Source organism: Stegastes partitus, unplaced genomic scaffold (genome assembly GCF_000690725.1).
Source record: "Stegastes partitus isolate 25-593 unplaced genomic scaffold, Stegastes_partitus-1.0.2 Scaffold2036, whole genome shotgun sequence".
Classification (NCBI taxonomy): domain Eukaryota; kingdom Metazoa; phylum Chordata; class Actinopteri; family Pomacentridae; genus Stegastes; species Stegastes partitus.
The window spans coordinates 44,476-64,860 of record NW_007579767.1 but is presented as its reverse complement, the minus strand read 5'-3'; the positions used below and the strand labels follow the sequence as shown (position 1 = coordinate 64,860).

General features: G+C 41.6%; 1 protein-coding gene across 1 annotated transcript; it reads right to left on the bottom strand.

Annotated features, from left to right (window-relative positions):
• Window positions 1-4,160: 4,160 nt before the first annotated feature.
• Window positions 4,161-18,336, bottom strand: LOC103373640 (FERM domain-containing protein 5-like). Its single transcript, XM_008303569.1, has 12 exons — window positions 18,330-18,336; window positions 16,457-16,535; window positions 13,845-13,942; window positions 13,031-13,154; window positions 11,954-12,041; window positions 11,687-11,775; window positions 10,951-11,014; window positions 10,734-10,825; window positions 9,731-9,805; window positions 8,093-8,161; window positions 7,797-7,903; window positions 4,161-4,747 (listed from the first exon to the last, which is right to left on the bottom strand). Exons 1-12 carry the CDS (start codon window positions 18,334-18,336, stop codon window positions 4,161-4,163), a joined length of 1,479 nt encoding a protein of 492 aa, XP_008301791.1.
• Window positions 18,337-20,385: the final 2,049 nt, after the last annotated feature.

Below are 20,385 nucleotides of genomic sequence, written 5' to 3'. Positions count from 1 at the left end.
GAAACTTAAATCCCGATTATGTGTCTGAGAGTGTTTTGTTTCGGTATGTGATGATTACGGAAAGACGTAGAAAAATACAGGGAGTGGACAAAATAACAGAAACACCTCACAGTACAATGTATTTCAGTAAAACGACACGAGCCTCAGACATGAACCTTAATAGGAGTTCATCGTAAGCGTCACATGTTGCTCGGCTGTTGTACGGAACTGCATCATCCAGTGCAGGTGTTTCTGTTATTGAGTCCACCCCCTCATCTCCAGTATATTACATTTAAATTTAACCTTCCATTGCACCACATATTATTTAAATGACTACACCTTTTCAAGTACAGGTGATCTGATTTCCTTAACAAATCAGGAATCACAAACTAGATCAACAGTAGTCACACAAACCTCTCCCATGAAGTAAAAGAAGATGTAAACATGACACAGCAACTGAAATGTAAAATGCAAAGTCAGGTTTGTCACAGGAAAACACGCCTGCGAAGACAAACTAAGACAGAGACTGCCCGGTGAACATTACAGACAGTTTCAGACAGAGGTGAACATTGTTTTTTCCCTCTCGGCCTTTTGGAGATTTAAGGATACAGAAGTTGATCTTTCTGTCTCCGTTCCTTCATCTTTGCCACTTTGGTAAACTGCAGAGTGAGGATGCAGGCACGGGGGGGAGGGGGAGGGGAACTCTCTGTCACTTAACAATGAAACAGCAAAGAAAACAGCAGAACAAACATCCACACAAGAGGTCTCTAAGGAAAAACGGATTTTTATAAAATGTCATTACTGAATGCAACGGTAACTAAGTGGTCACACCATTGTTAGAGTCGGCACAACAGCAATTTGGTTAGTTGTTTTTTTTTTCTAGAAACAGGACATTTTTGACCTATCAAACATTATTCATCATTGGATTTTCGTACACAAGTTTGTAAATCACATCTTTTTGCTCTTATAGCTGGTTATTGCTCCTTGAATAATGCTGCCTTTTTTTTTTTTTGTCATTGTTGCATGTTCAGAGAGACCACTGAAGCTACATAATGCTGATCGATGTAAGAGAAAAACCTTTGCAGACAGACTTTTTAAAAGACGTCTTAAGAACTCAGCCTGGCTGGACTGATGGTTCTTATTGACCTCAGTGTAGAAGTAATAAATATGAAGTATGAATGTACACAAAAAAAAAGTCAACCCACCCACCACCCTGCTCCACCCCTTGTTAGGAAAAAGTGTGCTTCATCTTTGCTATTTACCGGATGTAGCTCAGTTGAAAATGATCAACTTGACATAAACGAGCTCTCACACTTAATGTATGACAGGTTTGCTTGCCAGCGTAGCTCTAATGATTCGATGCTTCCTCCGGCATCGGTGCTGGGAAACGTCGGTGCTGCTGCTGCTGCCTCCACCGGAGATAACTACGGTTTGTGAAAGATAATGAGCTACAGAAGTGGATCCAGCCACAACGCCAAAGTGCATGCTACTCTGTGGTCAGGACTACAACTTAGCCGAGGGCTGTTACGCTTGATTTACACAGGAGCAAACAAAGAAAGTAGCACCATTGGGCTTTCAGTGGAGCAGCTGCAGGGGGGCGAGGGGGGCAAAAAACAAACATAAAGTTAACCCTGTACAGCCATTAGATTGATGTCAACAAGTGCCATCCATTCCCAATTAGTATTTTAAAAACCCCACTTTCAAAGAAGCAGACTTCTCATTTTCCTCTTTTTTTTTCTCCTTGTAACTCCCTCTTGTTTTTACTCTAAAAAAAACACAACCCACTGCTATCATCTTGAATCCTGCTTCTGTTTCCTACATACAGACACACTAACACTTACACCTGCACCTGGTACAGGAGGTAGACACGCAATACAAAAAACAGACTTTACCCAGAATCCAGCAGCCATGACAGTTATTGCTCCCTGGAGCTGTGAGGCAGAAGAGCCTGACCGAAATATCAAGGGGCAGATATTATTTGATAATATATATATATTATATTTTAAAATTAAAGGAGCAACGCAAATAAAGATCAGGAGGGATCTCCAAAAAATGATTTTACATGCTATAATTTGCCTAGCAGCCTCTACCAAAAAAATAAAATCAATAAATGTGTTGGGCCCATTTTAGTCGTTAATTCTTAATTTATTATTTACAAAATGTTTTGTTTCATGCTGCAACCTACTAATAGTTCCTGTATTGATTAAACTGCCTATTTTCTCTACAATAATCAATTGGAAATTCTTAATTCTCAGGGATTCAAAGTTCTTTTTTTAAAATCTTGTTATTTTTTCATCTTTCTTTACACTAACAGTCAAAAATCCGACCTTTATAATGCAGATAAAAACAGAAAACCCTCACACTGGTGCAGCTGAACCCAGAAAATGTTTGGCATTTTGCGCCAAACTATTGTTTCAGCCTTAATTTTTTTAAATTGTTTTTACAAATTCTCCAAATCAAAGTTGTTTTTAGTGCAGATCCAGTTGGTCAGGCTCACAGTCACCTCTCCAAACTCTTCAAGTAAAATAAGATATGACAAAGTGATGAAAGCTGAACATGTGTTTTGGAAATATTTGGTATTTGCGGTGGTATAAATGATATATCCGGATTGTATTCGATACAAATACGTGTTTAAAATCATCCTTAAAATTACACACACACTGCTGCCGGCTGATTCACTGCTGGTGGACAGATGAGAGGTGTGATCAGTGTTTAGTGGATCTGGATAAAAGCCCTGTTTTTTTTTTGTTTGTTTGTTTGTTTGTTTTTTTCGACTCCCTTTCCACATTTTGCCATAAATGCTTCTGACCTTACTTGAAACACAGCGCTAAAAAAGGTATAATTTAATCTTCAATAACAAAATAACATTTCAGTTCTGTTAAAATATACATGGAAAACCTGTCAATATATATTAGGAAACAAACTAATTTGTACAAAAAGTACATCATTACTCTTATTCTAACAATAATAGTAATATAGTATGATACATGAACCTAAGAGCAAGGTCGATATGAAACCAAAATAAATCATAAACTCTTCATAGAAAGAAATAATTGAAATTCATCGAATTTCAACTTAATGAAAAAGAAAATCAAATTAATCGGAGAAATAACAGAATAATCCAACAAAGGAGCACATTCAAAGTACTTAATTATTAAAAACCATATCAGCATTGCACGTCTATCTAGACTATAATCTATTGGTGCCGGTGAATCTCTGCTCATCGTTTCTCTAACCGCACTACTGGGTCACATGACACTAACTGATTTATTTTACTGTATCCTTATAAAACGTTAGAAAAGCAGTTTCACCAGTTGGCTCCGTATACCACCGTATACTAACTGTGTCTTAAACAATCCTCTGAACTCTAAACTGCCCACAGTCTTCAATATTTAATCAAAAAAAGGCATTTGGTAATCACCCTGTCTGTTCTCTGTTTCATGAACCTTCACTGTTATTCCCCTCAGACTGCATTTTTTTTTTCTCTAATGAGGTTAATCTGCTGTTTGTCTCGTTGACTCCAATGAGGATGAATTAATATCAAAAGATATTACACCGCTTTGACTCACACGTACTTCCCAGCAGTAGGCCTTTTGACTAACATGACTCACTTCCATCTTTTTTAATAACAAATCAACTTCCCCGATTACCACTCGTCCTCTCTCGTCTCCTTTTCTTATGCAAAATCCATGTTTAAAAAGCAATAAATAATAAATGAAGGCAACGCTCATCCGTTGCGACGAAATCTTCCGTTCCTGTAAAAAGGAACTGTTTAAAATTCTTAAGTTCTTTGATGTTTCAGTTTTAATTTTTTTCCTTTGTGTTATTTGAAAAAATAAAATACCTGAAATTAAAAAAAAAAAATGCAAAAAAAAAAAAAAAAAGTGTCCTGGCTTTGTAGAAAAAAAAAAGAAAAGAGGAAAAAAACGAACGGAAGCGAAACGAGGAGGTGGTTGGGTGGGAGGGAGGGCAACTCAAAGTGGAGGAGGAGAAGGAGGAGGAGGAAGGGGGGAGAGAGATCCTGGCCCGGTGTTACCAGGAGTGGTCCAAGCTGTATGTCTGCAGGAGGAGGATGAGAGAAGCAGGGTTCATGGTTGGGACGAGGCTGCCCTCCATCACTCCGAAGTCCTAACCGTCTTCTCAGACCCCCGAACGGGCTTACGGACTCTACGACCTCACTCTCACTTGTTAATGAGCAACCCGCCCACCCAGCGGAGCTTGCAGGCAAACCACCGCCTGAGGGGACAAAAGTATTCGTAATGGAACTGCTCAAATTCGGGGGTCTGGCGGATATCACTTAAAAATGCAATGTCAAGGTCTGACTCGGTGAGGATGATGAGGAGGAGGAGCAAGACAAAGAGGAGTCCAATGGTCACAAGGAGCAAACGGAGGACACTTAAGACAAATTTATTCACCTGTTCTACCTCGCTGAGGGCCGAGTCCCCCCCAGCGCCCTCCTGTGCAGATCTACCGTCCGCACCAAAATCACCCCCTTCCCCGTACGTCGGGGTGCCCGCCTCCGACTCCTTCTCCTCCTCAATGCTGCAGGGCGCCCCGTTGATTTGGCGCGAGACGGCCAGCTCCATGCTGTGCTCGGCCACCGGGGTGGGCAGGACGCTGTCAGAGGGGCTGTAGGCCTCGTCTGATATCACCGCCATCCCCTCGCTGGCGTCTGTGGCCTGGCTCCGGGAGCGGGGTATGAAGGACTCCCCGTGGGACACTGAACGCACCGGTGTAGAGTGGGCACTGTCACGCAAGGACTCCAGACCTAGTGGGAGGGTGCACAGAGGGAGAAAGATGCATTTTTTTTAAAAACGGTGAAAGATTACAGACAAGACATGAAGTGGTCAGTCATGTTGTTTATCAGCGGGGCGTTCACTAGTTCTGGTTCTAAGAGTGCTGCAGACACACAGTCTCCACTTTAAGAGTCGAAATCTGATCATGTGCTCCCCAGAGTCAAACTGTAGTCCTATAGAAAGCACATGAGGTGATGTGAAGGCTCATCCCTAATGGGGAAAATAAAAAAATCATCCTGTAGCACAAATATCTTTTAACAACAGAGCACACAAACCCATTAAGATAAGGTATACTTGAGAGAAAAGCCGGGCCTGCTTCCTGATGAAATGACAAACATCCTTTCATTTTATCTACCAGCACTTACGAGCTCTAATCTCTTATCAGGTAGCAGACGTTGCATCATTTGATCCCACTTTGTCCGCATGAGTTGCGTTTAAATTTGTAAAGGGATTAGTGTTCTGAGCTGAGCTTCAATGCCTCGAAACTCAAGTCTGAGCCCAGCGGTTTATGATGAAAGCTAATTGCGGCATTTTGTCTTCGCTTCACTTCCAACGCAAAAGAACTTACTGTACGTCCTCCTTCTCAAAATAAGTGACATAAATGGTCTGATAAAGCTGATATGAGTGTAGTTTTTTACCACCTTTTTAGGGTTTAACACTGGTGCAGGTCCACAAATGCACACAGACAGAATATTAAACATAAATAGCAGCAAATAATCAGAGAAAGGACAGTTGTGATGAAGTCAAACCGAAATGAAACGGTTAAAAAATGTTGCAGGCTACGCTGATTTCTGTCACCTGCTTTTATTGATCAACTGTTTATATGTAAAATAACCAAATGAGGTTGCCTTTTTAGTGGGAATCAGGTTTATTTCAGTCTATTTGCTTATATGAAGGCAGATAGGAAACAAGAATAGACAGATTCATGTTATGCAACACAGATCCATGGCCACAACAGGACGGTGGATGTTGTGGTTACATCTAAATGCCTCAACCATTTGTTCAGGATGCTCCCAAATTATCAGATTAATACAGAAGTGCTATAAAAATCCAATATTGTCACAAGACAGGCCTGCTAACTGCACAGCAACATTTCCCATAATTGCCTTTCTACTAAACGCCTGACTTATTATTGAGCCACTTCACCCAATCCTACCAGCAAACCTTGAACAAAGCTTCCAAGACCTGCCAGAACTGCAGAACCGTACAGCAGAACTGCCCATTCTGCAGTGGAGGTAACAGTACAGTACATAAGAGACCCTCTACCGTGTACATTTCAGTGAAGATGAGCTGCGGTCGAGGCCTGTGCTGACGATATCACATTCTCCAGAGTGTCATAGCAGCAACATTACACCTTCACTTATAAAGAGAAGGGATTAAAATTCTGCTTTTGATGAGGAGGCAAATCATGAAAAGGACTTTTTTTAAAACTGTAGGGAAAAAGTAGGACAGATTATGTCCAGCATCTAAGCCTCTGCTGACATGAAACTCCTGTCAAGTGAAAGGAAAAGAGGCATAAAGGCTGGATGAATGTCAGCGGCCATCTTTGCTCTGAGCTGATCTGCCTCAGCTTATCCTGTGTTATGCTTACAAGAGAGCAGCAGTGAGCAGAAAATGCATTATTTTCATCTGTATTTGCCTTGATCAGAGCTCTTAATCTAAAAGCCTTCTGTGTAATATAACTTTAGAATAAATGCCACTTGAAATATAGTGGTTGGAACCAAATATAGCAAGTATATAAAGAGTCCTCTAATCTGAATCAATGAAATGATCTCAGCAAAAGAAAGATCAAAAAAGATATCCGTCCAATAACCAGGATGCACAGAAAACCACAGGAATGTCATCACTCCCTCCCCGGTTACATCGATGAGACTGATTTAAAATAGCGACTCGCGCCTCCATGTAAAGCTCACTCCTGGCTGGCTCTGCGACGAGTTTACCTGGAGGATTGCTGGGTTGAACGCAGGGCAGCGGAGTGCTGGGGAGAGGGGGGATGCCGGCAGACTCCTGCTGCCCCATCAGAGCGGGGTAGAGGGGCAGGACGCCCAGGGCCTTCCCCAGCATACGAGGCCCCAGGCTCAGCACGCGAACCTTCACATCCCGGTAGCAGTGATTGATCATACGCAGGTGGACGTTCACCCGGGTGGTGATGCGGATCAGACACTTCACCATGGCTGCAGCATGCACGCGTTTTATCCCGTCCTTATGGTCCCTCTCCGGAGTCCAGGCCACAGAGTGTGTTTGTGTTGAAGGGTTCTCTCCTCAGTTTGCGGGGGTGAAACGGTGGGTTTCTGCAGCAGCACTACGGTCGCCAGCATTGGCCTGGCCTGGTTTGGCCCCACCCAAACCAGTGACATACATGGAGTAGAAGACCCAGGCTATTTTCAGCTGGGGGTATTAATACCACTATAAGACACCCAGTCAGCACACACTGGGGGTAAGAAACGCTTATGGCTCTCTTGAACCCACAGCAGAGGACCCTCAATAGACTCAGTACACCTGCTTCTGACCTCCGCTTACCTCGCTGTTTAATGACTTGTAGTTTGTACTTGAAGGGCACTCGCGTCACTCTGTTTTACCCAAAGCCACGCAGGGCTGTACGCCTGCTGTGGCCGTCTCTGTTCATCTGTTCTGGGCCAGAAGCCTGCAGGAAGGCTGAGCGAGTGACTTTAGCTTCCACACACACATAATATACACATCTCTGAACCAGGCAGGCTGACTGACGCACACACCTGCAGCGCGTCCCAACAGCCTGAACTGGGCCACATGGCTCCAGTTACAGCATGTGGGTGTGAGAAAGTGTAAGCACAAGTGTGTTTTCTGAAGAAGGGGGGAAAAAAATCCTCATAAACAAGGACTCTGTGGTTCATTTAAAAATCTGTGCCAGAAGAGGTTGTTCATAAATATATCAGAAAAGCGAGATTACAGCTGCTTTCTAAATTGAGTGCGGCAGCATATAACTCGATGTAAAAAACACTGATTGGTCGCTGTGTAAGCGTCGGGGTGAAGCTCAGTTCTTACCCTCCATGATAGATATGTGCACGGCTCTCCGACGCGTGCGCGGTACGCTGCTGAGCCGAGGCCCGTGGGTGATGGATGGACAACTTCTGCTGGGCACGAGGCCAGCCCTGCAGAGACAAACACAGACACAAAATGCACAAACATCAGTGCGCCGAGCTGCGAGCGTGGATACTGTAACCAGTAGGCGCTGCTGATATAAAGACATCTACAGTAGCTTGGTGCCTAAGAAAATGGAGGAAAATTGAAAACGAAATTGTGATCAAACATTCTGACCTCTCCTGAGTTTACAACTCTACCTGTGTATTTCTGGAGGTTCGCGTTTGATTTTGGCACTCTGCTCCATCACCTCTTTTGCCACTCGTCCACTGTTATAAAGCACAGAGACGATGCTCAGGATGAGTTCCACGGACACACACACGCACATAAGCAGCCACCTTGGTCTCACCCAATGCTACGAAAGCCATCACTGCAGTGGATGAGTACAGTACATGAGCATCATGATTGAATTAACCTGGTGAATTCAGCGTTGTGTAACTGAATTACCACCAGTCAGACAAAATGCACACACAGACTTGCAGGCAAAAATATCAAAACAATGATCATGGTTTGCCCCCTTCGACACTAAACTCAACAGTTAACTGACTGGGCTTGTGAGAAAATGTCACGATACTTTCTCATGAATGTTTTCTGTTTAAAGGGCCATTTCGCCATAATTAAAGTACATTTTGGCACACTTTCTAGGTTCAGTTTTATCTGCTGAGGTTTTGAGATTTTTCCTACAACACAATAATATGTCCTATACAGTATTAAAAAAAGAAAAGAAAAAAGAAGTAGATCTGGCTGCAAGGGTGCCAGAAAAAATACAATAAAAACGGTGGAATACTATAATATTTAAAACATCAAAACCACTGAAAATATTGTCAAATATCTGTTAAAATGTTGACTTTTTTTTTTTTAGCCGATTGGTCTGTTTTTTTTCTTCAGTGGTTTTACCAGATATCTGCAATTGTACAAAACAAAAAATCTGGAAAACAACAATTGAAAACTGAATAACAACTTTCTATCCCTAATATACCTCGTCGTTTTAAACAATGGTAAATATCCTTAAGATGATTCTTTTTATTCTGATTTAAATACAGTAAAAAAAAAATAATAATTTGATGGTCAAACACTGTAAAAGGACAAATTATCATTTACAAAAAGACAGAGTTTTGATGTGGCTGTACAAGTTATTATCTATAATTTAACAAAACAGGGAACATCTGTGAAGTCACTATAAATTGATTAAAATATTTAATTTAAAAAAAAACAAAACAAAAAACAGTTGAAAGCATTACTTCTATGTGTGTTTTTTTGTTTTGTTTCTACAGTGTCACTTTGGTATTAAATAGCTTCAGTGGAAACTCTTCAGCCTTAAGTGGATTATCCAAAGAAACTGCATCACTGTTTTTGGAAAACTGATACTGCTGTTATGAATTTTAAATGTAATTTTTCAGTGTTGAAATGCTGCAAACTAAATTGCATTCACCACAAGTCCTACAGAGATATCTCAAAGTCTGTGCAAATAAAAACTGAACCTTTCTTTAGAATAGGTACCAATAAGTGTAAGTGAGTAAACATGTATTTTCTATCATCTGACCCTTGACTATAGAACAACGTCTTGGTCATACTACAGGTTTACAGCAGGTACAGTGTGATAATGCCTCATGTGATCAGTCCCCTTCATTCCCCCCGTCTGTGTCCTCTGTCTTGTGAGGTGTCAGTCCTGTCCTCCAGGCAAAAAAAAAAAAAAAAAAAGTAGGCTGACATTACAGCACAGAAGGCCAGGAGGCCACGTCTTCTGGGAACACTTCTCTCCACATCCAGCTGGGGGGTTTTCTGCAGTGTCCTCCCCTTCCCTGTCATCAGTCATACTGCCTTGTCGTGTACTATACCTGTAGCGGAAACGGCTGCCCTTGAAGAACAGGTTGCTGCTGGACACTGTGCGAACCTGACTTGACTTCTCAAGCCTGGAGAAAGAAGAAAAAGAAAAAACACAAGATGAAGCTCAAAGCTACGAAACAAAGCGAGCAGGAAGGGAAACAGGTGGTATTAACAGTTTCCCACACATTCTTGCAAGAATACAGCCTTAATATGATCACACATTTGAAGTGTGAATGTATGCAATTGCTCTCCGAGTCCCAGAACGAGGCAGAAACTGGGATCAAATACCCTGCTGTTAAATTATGCATGTCGTCTCCTTGTGCTATAGGCACTGCTTTCTCAGCGCGATTCCATACAGTATTCAATATGTTTATATTGTCATAGTAAGTGAGACATTAAAGTTTAATGTTCCATCTTGCTTTCAAGGCATGTGTGTGCTTCTTCAGAAGAAAACATCTTTGCCTCTTGCGTTTCAGTCCTCCAGACTTCCAATTACAGTGGAATCGTAATAAGTGGAGGGCTGATAAAATATTATGAGCCTGCCACTTCAAAGAGTCACCAAAAGGTCACATCATATTACCTCCATCAAGCTAAGCTCTGCCCTCCTCGTGCCCCCTCTCCCCTCCTTCTATCTTTTAACCCTTCATCACCAGAGCCCGCCTCATTACACCACCACTCGCAGCCTCTGAGCTCACACCGCCTGGTTTTGTTAATCACCTTTCCTAAGCTGCAGAGAGAGCAGAGGACACCTGCACTATTACTCACAGCCGAGACAGGGGAGCCATATCTCAGAAGGAGCGCTCGCGGTCTCGTGCCAGCGCGCACTCATTCACTAAAGGTCAGCAGCAACTCACACCTCATTTTCTCGCTGATAAACAACCGGGAGGGAAGGGATTTTAAGGACACCAAGGCACCGTGACGGTGCCGTGCCCCACAGCGCTCGGGGGAATGCAGAGCAGGTAACTACATCAAGATGGCAGGGTGAAAAGGCAAAATGAAGATCTGTGGACTCACTTGTAGAAAGCTTGATTCTCCACTCCACACTTCCAAAGGTGCTTGCATGCCTCCGGTGTGGGCGCAAAGTACGTCAAGATGATCTTTATGTCCTGCACGTTGAAAATAAAGAGGGCGTGCAGGACAATATAACAAAACTGAGGCAGAAAGTCACCCTCAATAGACAGTGTCATTAGAGCCTCCCACCCTCCCCACGTCCGACAGTTCACGCTCTCACCTCCTTCTGATTTGCATATACGTGGAAAGTCTTGCCTTCGAACTTGAGTTTGGTCACCTCGTTCCTGTCCGGGAGAAAGTGTATCAACAGTTACAGATCCAGCAAGCAGAAACAAAAAGCCACAGCCTCGTTAAATATTCATGACAACCACTTTGAGATCACATAAACAGTCACGGAGCTCTATGTTTGCCTGACAAAACAAATAAGTGATAATATTCCCTCCAGACGGGGGAATGGAGAGTGAAAGGAACCTGAGTGCCGCTGATGGCAAACAAAGAAAGCCATTATAAATACTGCAAACATGATACGTAACAAGTCTGGCTGCATAATGGTAACAGTAACATCCTTGGTTAAAAGCAAAATAAATAGAAAGGCACCCTGTTGTATACATTGTCACTGAGGCAATAAAGCATTTCCCTGAATTCAGGTAGAGGCTCCTGGTATGAGGCTCCTCTGCTGAGTTTGTCTCTGAATCTAGCCACTGTAATTAGCCATCTGTGCACATGTTAGCCCACGGCTCTAGTCACAGGTAGAGGCAGATGGAGGGGCTTTGTTGACTGTGACTGTACAACCAGCTGTAGTGTACGTCGTGTTTCATGCAGACCGCCCTGCATACAGAGTGTGTACGTCAAATCCGATAAAGTCAAGGCCCGCAGCACAGTGTTTGTCTTCATACAATTGTGCAAGTTCCCGAGGAGTGTGCTGTCCTTGGCTCACGCAAGAAAGTGCTGCTCACCATTTGAGAAAATGAACTCTCTTGTTTCCCTGAAGCACCACAAAACCAAATGGCGTGAAGGCGAGAAAAGCTGGATTCCCAGACACATCCTGAAACAGACGAAACAATATCAGAACACAACTCGAAACGCACGCATGGGCGCACAAACGAAGAGTAAATCAGACATATGTTTGTGCATGTACTGTGTTTCCCAAGGGAAGGCTTCAACATTCAAGTTGGACAGGAATGTTTTTTTGAAATGTTTACTGTCTAAAAATAGAACCCAACCTTGCATGGATGTGGATCAACACCATATGTCTCCAGCATCTGGGCTTTCTGCAGGAAATTTCGCTCGGATGTTTCAGGTGTCTGACCACTGAGGGAGAGCAACAGTCTGTGTCAGTCTATTTAAGCATTGAAAAAAGGAAGTGTGTACAATTTAAAAGGTCAAAGACTTGTGAGAGAGGCGCAAACAAATTGATATCCCAATAATGAGATCCATTAATTTAGAAAGACTGAAAAGGGCAGAAATCAATTACACCACAACAGATGAAATATTAGCATAAGATCAGTGAAGCAAATAAAATATGGGCTGATGTATTTTACAGCACTCATTATTTATCCCGGCGTCCATTCTGGGTGTGAAATTAATGTCAGTATTCGTAGAGCAGGACTGTGCTTCCTGGGTAGTGAAGAAAGAAGAGACCACTAGTGGGCAGCAGAGTCTTATGCTGCTCCCACGGCATCAAAACTAGACTGGGTTGGTGCAATTCCACCTTCATTGTGTCTGACAGTATGTCATTAAACAGACATCTTTTGTTTTGTTTTTTCGTGCTCCTGTTTGTTCAAGCCAGCATGAACTACGAAACGACCTACAAACTAATGCAAGATAACATTTTAGAGGGTGAAATACTGCAATAATCAGCAGGACCGATCAGGGTGTGAACAAAATGCTTCGTCAGCTCAGGGGCTGTCTATGAAAGTGTTCTCTGTCTGTACGCCTGCACAGACCTGCTCTATCTGATCACTTTCATTACCGAGCTCTGCTGCTTTTCCACTTAAAGCTGAGGCTGCGATCCATCGATAACCGCGCAACTAAAAGGCCGAGTTATGATCTGACTGAGTTACATGACCTGATAGCGGAGGAGAGAGGTGCTTTTCTCCGCTATTTGCTCAAATGGCCCACAATAATCCATCTAGCCAACCCGGTGCAGACCACTGGTACCTCATTACTGCAGTCAATTATATAAATGTCAGAGGCAGCCCAGTGTTTGTTTGGCCTGAGTGAGTGCAGCTTCTGCAGGCAGGTGAAACAACCGAGAGAGACTGACAGTGGAGGCGCAGTCACATCAATGTGTCTCTTACATCAGCTCTGTCTTGTGTATGTCTGCAATCCGTCGCTCCAGTTTCTCAGAGTGTTTGGGGAAAAACTGGAATTTGGAGCTGTAACCTTCAGGATGCTTCCCAGGGTCGTAGTCGCCAATCTCAGCTGGAGGAAGGGTCAGAAAAAAAAAAAAGTTGGATGTTAAATATATTCAAAGACATTCATTAAAATCTACAGTTTTCAACACACTGGTGCTTTTGTCAGCGGAGGCAGGCTGAACATGGCCGGGGTTATTTGCAGTCCTTCATGCCACACTGCACTCCCTCAGATGACTCTGCAAGGAGGAGCTGACCGGGCGGCCCATCTTTAATTCATCAGCCCCTCCTCCAAGAAGACCTGCCTCCCATCAAACACTGTGCTTTCTGTGAAGCGAGCTGTGCCACCACCATACGTCATGTGGACTTGTGTTCTCTATGCGGTGAGGACAAGATAAGATGCCGGGTAACCACTTCAAAGACTTTATAATCGAGCATGATTTTTCTGTTTGTTAAAGAGTCTACAAGCCGTTCAGATAATTATCACACAGCGCCGAATGATTTTTCATTTGATGAGCGTGCATATCAGTGTGGAAAATCGCCTACAAAGAGTGTGAAAAGCTCATTACATGTTTTAAATGTTGAACGACTGCAAGTACGTCCTTTATGGAGTGTTTTATGTTCTCGTAGAAATACCTCAGGAAATCTGTTTGCTCAGCGGGCGGCATTTATCTGCACGTTGAACTACGGGGGCGCGGCAAAACAGAGGTCGAGAAGCAGAGAGTGGTACAAGTCATTTCCATCTGTCACTCTGGATTACCTTGAAGGATGTAGGCAGCCAGCATGGCCGCATCCGAGGTTTTACACAGGAGCCGACCGTGGTAGAGGTCCCTCTTGATTTGCAGGAAGACGAGATACCTGCAAGGGTCAAACGTCATGCTTGTAAGAATACTGCTTGTATTCCTGAATACCCATAACCTCTCATATACAGTTCATTTTCTCAGTGAAAGCACAGAAGGAATAAAAAAAACAATAAAAAGAAGAGAGCGGAAGCAGCTAAACAGCAAACCTGATAAAACTCAAAGGCTGCATGTTGAGTTCACGTTCCCTGTGGGTGGTTTGAATATTTCTTTTTGATTTAACTGAAATGAGGGTTTTGTTTTGGGAAAAAAGGAGGGTAGAAAAGGCCCCGAGGGAAACGCTGCTACTGATGCTGTGCTTCTCTTAAAGCTTCCAGCCTAGTTTCAGACTCCCCCGACCAATCAGCACCTGAAGCACGAGCTTTAATGAGAAAAACATTTGCAGCAGGGACGATGGTGATGATGACAATGGAGATGACTATTATTATTATCATCATTGCTGTTATTATTATTATCACTATTAAAGGTGAGCACCCGCATTCAGAGGGATTACTCAAGAGCTGATTTCAGTAAATAAGACAATTAGTCAGGCGGACCTGCTTCCCTCTTGTCTACACCGTTTTCACTGAAGCTAATGATGCTTCTTTTATAGAGACACACAATCAAAAGCTGCTTACGTGTTCCATGTTATTCACACGGCAGCAGGTTCAACAGACTCTTTTCAAAGTATAATGAGTAGCGTACGTGGGTAAAAACATTAACAGCCTTTTGTTGCTGATGTGCGGCTGATGTTTGGATTATATTACAAAACACGTGTAAAGAGATCAGCTCTCTTCTGCCAAGTAATTTCACTTCATCTTTATGATCACAGTACCTTGTAAATTAGACCCTAAATGGCAGAAAATGTGTTTTTTCAGTAGTGACAAGTGAAATTAAAATAGCAAAGTGTGGCTATGGTTTATGAAAAATGCTTGTTTTTATCTATACAATTTTAATTTGGTGTTAACCCACTAAACCCCAGAAAGCTTCCTGTTGCATTTTTCGTCACCGTGGGCTCATTTTTCACAGAAAAGTGAAGTCCTGCACCTCTAAGAATACACAACAAGGCTAGAAGCACAAAGAGCTAAAAAAAATGGTATACTGTGCAGAATGACACAATTGCAATGTCAGAAATCTTCAAACAACAATAATAATAATAAAAGAACACAACAGAAATTAGTTTAGAAAATCCAATAAAACCTGGGAATCAACACGTACAATCATTTTCCAAGTGCCCACAGGTGTTACCAATATCGAGAAAAAACAAGGTGACTCCACACAGTATAAATATTTTATTACTTACATTTTTAATGTGTTTCCATTCTTGTCTCCTATCTGCTCTGTGTGAACACAGCCTGAAGTTCAGCTGAAAACTACCTGAATTTTTGTCTGTAGCTAAAACACACAGTTACAGACAATTTTAGTTTTTAAAAGCAAATGTTTCATTTTTTTGGCAAACTTTCAAATGTAGAATAAAGTTATTTTGATGAAATTTTAAGCTTTAATTTGGGTATGTTCTCCTGATGGAACAGCATGTCCCGATGAGTAGTTGGAAAGGTGAAAATCTTTTTTTCAGCTTTTGCAGTTCCTGACTCTGATAAATGATGTAACTTTTATGAATTTTTTAAAGGACAACAAGCCTTTCACACCAGCCGGCAGGTTTTTTGGGGGGTTCAGAGGGTTAACGTCCCCACAGAGTACAACTAGAGGGAGCACACGCTGTACGAGGCTCGTTCTGTACGTGACTGATTGTTCATCCTTCCCCTGCCCTCTGTGCTTTGCCCTCTTCACTGCCATAATTGTGTATCACTCCGTCCTTCACCTCCCCCCCACTGCCCACTTTCGCTCACACCCTTTGCCCCCCTGTCTCCTCTGAGCACTCTGTTCATTATGTCCACTCTACATGTGGCGCACATTTCATCTCATTACCCCTCAAAGACAGAGTGGACTCCTCTCCCTCCGGTCAATAATGAATACATGAGTAAACTGCGCAAACACACACATTCACCAGCTGCCTACTCTCAGCGTCATCTGGAGGAAGTGTGAACTCACGTCTGCTCGGCATTAGTGAATCTGTTACTTCCACCGATTTCTGCAAATTAATTTTAGAAAGTATTATGACAGGACACCAGTGAGAAGGAATGACCATGAGAAAACGTGTGCACAAAAACCTATATGATGTTGCTTTCAATGTTCTCCCCGTTATCTTTCCAAGCTACTAGGGAAAGCTTTTACATTCCTCTCTGCTTCACAGCTCTTGTGTTTCTGTTTTAAGACAGCCTTTTTAATTATGAAAGGCCATAAATAATGTTTCGTTTGCTGCGTCTAAAAGTTTAAGAGCGTAATCTGTGCCACAGTCAAACGTGAAGAAACAAAACAACAACTAAACCACCGTGTCAGATGATGAAAACTCTCTCTCTCTTCTTTATTGTTAAACTGAAATAAACTGTCACTGTAGAGGGAGGCAAGAAAAAAAAACATAAAGAGCCTTTATCAAGTCATCTGAAGTGAAAGCCACAACAGGAGGTCATACCGAGTGATTTCCTCCTTCAGAGCAGCAGGATCAGGAGGGTAGAACTTGACTCTCAGACACATGGTGAACGGAGGCTGAGCTGCAAGAAACAAACACGGGGATAATTTCAGTCTTGCAGATCAAACAATCAACAGGAGAGCGAAGGAGACAGTAGAAGTGTTTTACACAGCCACAGGTCTTGTTTAGTCCTCTGACTGTAATTTGCATGATTTTACTGACTTAGCACGGAGCCTCGCGAGCTGCCATGGACTTCTACTGTGGCACTGGTTATATAACATTTTATATAACTTTTTTTAAGGAATGTTTACGATGTTTATATTTATATACTTTATACTTTCTTATTTGTGTTTATTACTTCGAAGTCTATTTGTGCCATTTTTCTTCTTCTTATTGCTGGAAGCCGAGACTTCCAGCTGCAGTTTCGTTGTGTGTATGCAGCGTATGCATAATGACAATAAAAAGGATTCTGATTCTGATTCTGGGGTGACTTTTAACATCTAGCCAGGGGGGGGGGGAAAGAGCCCTACATCATTTACTAGTTTCTGTTCATCAAAGTGCATCATTCCTGTCAAAAAAACCAACAGAATAAGTCCTGAAAATAAATAAATTACCAGTTTTCAACCCTGAAATAAACTCACTGTAATCATAATGAATCATTTCCTCTATAAAAGTCACGATCGCTCATCAGCATTCAAATATGAGGTATTATATTTAAAATGAGAATATAAAGTTATTTTACTGTAGAAGGCAATTGCTCTAATTTAAATTAACTCACATCTGCACACTATATACATATCTTTAGTTTACAAATGAGTTTCTTCAGCGAGAAGATGGATTTCTGAGAATTTTTTAATATCACTGCAGTGCATGCTGACAAATATATGCAAATTGACTCACACTGTTTCTACATAACTTAATTTGACAAATGAAGTTGAAGGTTTAGTCAGCTGAACTCGTGACTTCTGAAGTTCCAAAAGTGATACTGTGACAGTTACACTGAGTTGATAACAAAAGAAAAAAATTAATGTAATTCAACACAACTTATTTTGAGAATAAAACAAAAGAGTTTCTGCTTTCTCCAACTAAAGAGCGCACGTCAGCAGAACTCTCTGACTTTGTAATGAATCACAGGTTATTATCCAGATTTGTCGGGACTCATTCACTTCCATTAAAGACCAGCTTGGTTTGTAGGCAGAAAGTGAAGATTATTTAAGTTCTTATGGATGGACAAAGCCTAATTACTCTTCATCCTAAAGAATGTTTTTACAGTACAGATGAAAATGTTCAGATTCAAAACACACTGAAGCAAGACAACAGCAAAACCACCAGTGTGAAAATAGCCCAATTAAAAGCAAATGTCCGGCATTCTACATTTAACATTAGTAAAGTGGAAAAAAATAAGGTTAAAAAATTGACTTAATGCTTCAAAAGTAATGAAATACAGTAAGACATTAAACAGAATAAATTCAGGGTTTTTTGGTAGTGTGTGGTGGAGCAAATATTTACTTTTTATTTACTGTTGGGTCCAAAACAATTCATCATATTTATGGATTTGTCACTGGTTTCATGTAAAATGTTATCTTGCAAATTGAGTCAAACACAAGTACACTATTTTCCTCTCAAATGTGGTGAACAAAAGCAGCATAAAATTAAAATAGTCAAATACAGCTACTTCAAAAGCAGAGTTCTTGAGAAGCAGTTCTTTGGTGTTTTTACTGCAATAATGACAAATGAAACTCTGTGTTGTTTAATCAGTTCCTCTGTCTGCTATATAGGCTCAAACATTTCATGTCATTCATCAGCATCGGTGCATACATCATATAAAGGATTTAATTAGTGTCTAAACACATCAACATAAACTCCAGGTACTTACATTTCATTTGTTTTGCGATTGATTTCGTGAACTCCAACCAATGCTGCATGAAAGGAAAAAACAGATCAATGCCAATAATTAAACGTCACAAAACATCCTCTGTGAGTAATCAACACATCATTCAGCTAACACTTTGGGTGTCAGCTGCCATGATGTTCAGCTGTTACTATTGACAGTTTTCTGGGGAAAACCTGTTTTTATAACGCATGGTGTTACAACAGCACTGTGCAATATGTCAAAGCTGCATTGAATATGAAGAATATGCGGGGTTTTCTTTCATGAAATCATCAAAGATTTGAGGCAGATGAGCTCAAACAGCTCTGTTCCACATACAGGGATCTCCCGAGACACCGTTAGAGACAGATTTTGACGGCGCTGCAAGTCCGCGGTGACAGCCATCCTCGGTCTGTGTCCACGACCACGTTCAGATTCTTCGTTCTCTCTGGAACCATATTCTCTCACCATGCATCTTCTCGCCAAGCCAACCCACCCACAGCAACAACCACCAAAATAGTCCTGAGTGACAGCAGGGGAAATGCAGCTTCAGCAGGACTCGGCTCTTGTCTGCAGGACTACGACATGATCTGTGAACATGTTAATACTTCATGAATCAAGCAGTGCTACTACATGGTTGTAGCAGGAGAGCCTGATGGGGCAACCTTTAGTCTGAGAGGCAGCATGAATAAGAGAAACGGAAGAACACAACTTTTCACTCTGGACCACAATCTCGCGCTTAGTCTTTGGCCAAATCAAATGCATTCAATTTTCAAAGGACAACCGTGCACTTGATTTTCACACAGACACAAAGCAACACAGTGCATGAAGTTATTCTCAGTTCATATTCAACAACTTCTGCTTTGGAAAGTTTGGATGCATCAGATGTAACGAGGCACATTACAAACTCAGCACTGAACTTCAACTCAAAGATTGGCTCACACTGACTCACAAAAAGTAGGAAATGAATAGCTTCTACCATCTATCATTCTCTACTGGAACGTCCTGTTGATTATTTAAGGAATAGTTTGGCATTGTGCTCTTATTTACTTTCGTGACGCCACTTTTATGTCTCCCATTCGTATTAAGTAAGGAGGTGAAGCCAGGAGGCAGTTAGCTTAGCTTAGCATAACTGGAAGCATAGGGCCCAATCCAGCTCCAAAGCTAATACACAGACATGAGTGTGGTATCGATAATTTAGTATCTTATCTTTAAAGTATTGCTGCACATAGTCAAAATAATGACATATCATAGGATCAGAACCAAACATCACACAAAACACACACGAATCACTATGTAACAGTAAAAACTAAAGACTCAACGATGCTGAATTTTTTTGGGAGTAAGAAATTTCATATCGGTACATTGACCAGTATTTTTTTTATATTTATGAAGTTGTATATACATATGTTAGAGTTACACTGGAAAAAAAAAAAAGTTAGGCTGATTGTTTAGTAACTTTCCAGCAATGCACTTCACAAACTAGTTAGCCCCGTAAAGACACAGACTGACTCCGCACCACCGCCTGCTTAGCTGTACTCTGCTACATGTGCTGCAGACAGTAGTGACAGGATTGTAAACAATAGCTTTGGGGCTGGACAAGCTATGTAATGACACCGTTTTCAAATTACCCCAAAAATTTTCTTATTAAAAATGCCTCACTAAGGCGATTACCAAGAAAACAATAAATAAAATGCACACAAAGATCCCTGCTGTGTTCGCAGACACAAGCACTTACCCGCTGCTTGTCTGGATCCACATATCTGATGCCAAAATAGTCTTTCTCCAGTAAGTTGAGGTGGTGGCAGATGAGGTCAAACAGATACTGTCCCTTTGCATCCCGCTGTAACAGAAGAGAAACAAAACAAAAGAAAAATTCAGCAAGCAGCAACAAATCACCAACAAATTTTAACACGAGGCCCAAAGGATTCAACAAGAAGAAGGTTGGCCTGAGTTTAAACAGGAGAAATAATTCCTGCTAGCAGAATGTGCTCCACTTTATCTTTTTTTTTCTTCCAACTCCACCAGAGATATCTCAGATTCATCTAATATTAATACACAG

What these genes read in the sequence shown, in the direction of transcription:
- LOC103373640 (XM_008303569.1), bottom strand. An exon ending in AGAGTTCATTTTCTCAAATG is followed by an intron (nt 11,015 to 11,686) that starts GTGAGCAGCACT and finishes TCTCCCGGACAG; the next exon opens with GAACGAGGTGACCAAACTCA. An exon ending in GGCAGCCGTTTCCGCTACAG is followed by an intron (nt 8,162 to 9,730) that starts GTATAGTACACG and finishes GCTTTATAACAG; the next exon opens with TGGACGAGTGGCAAAAGAGG.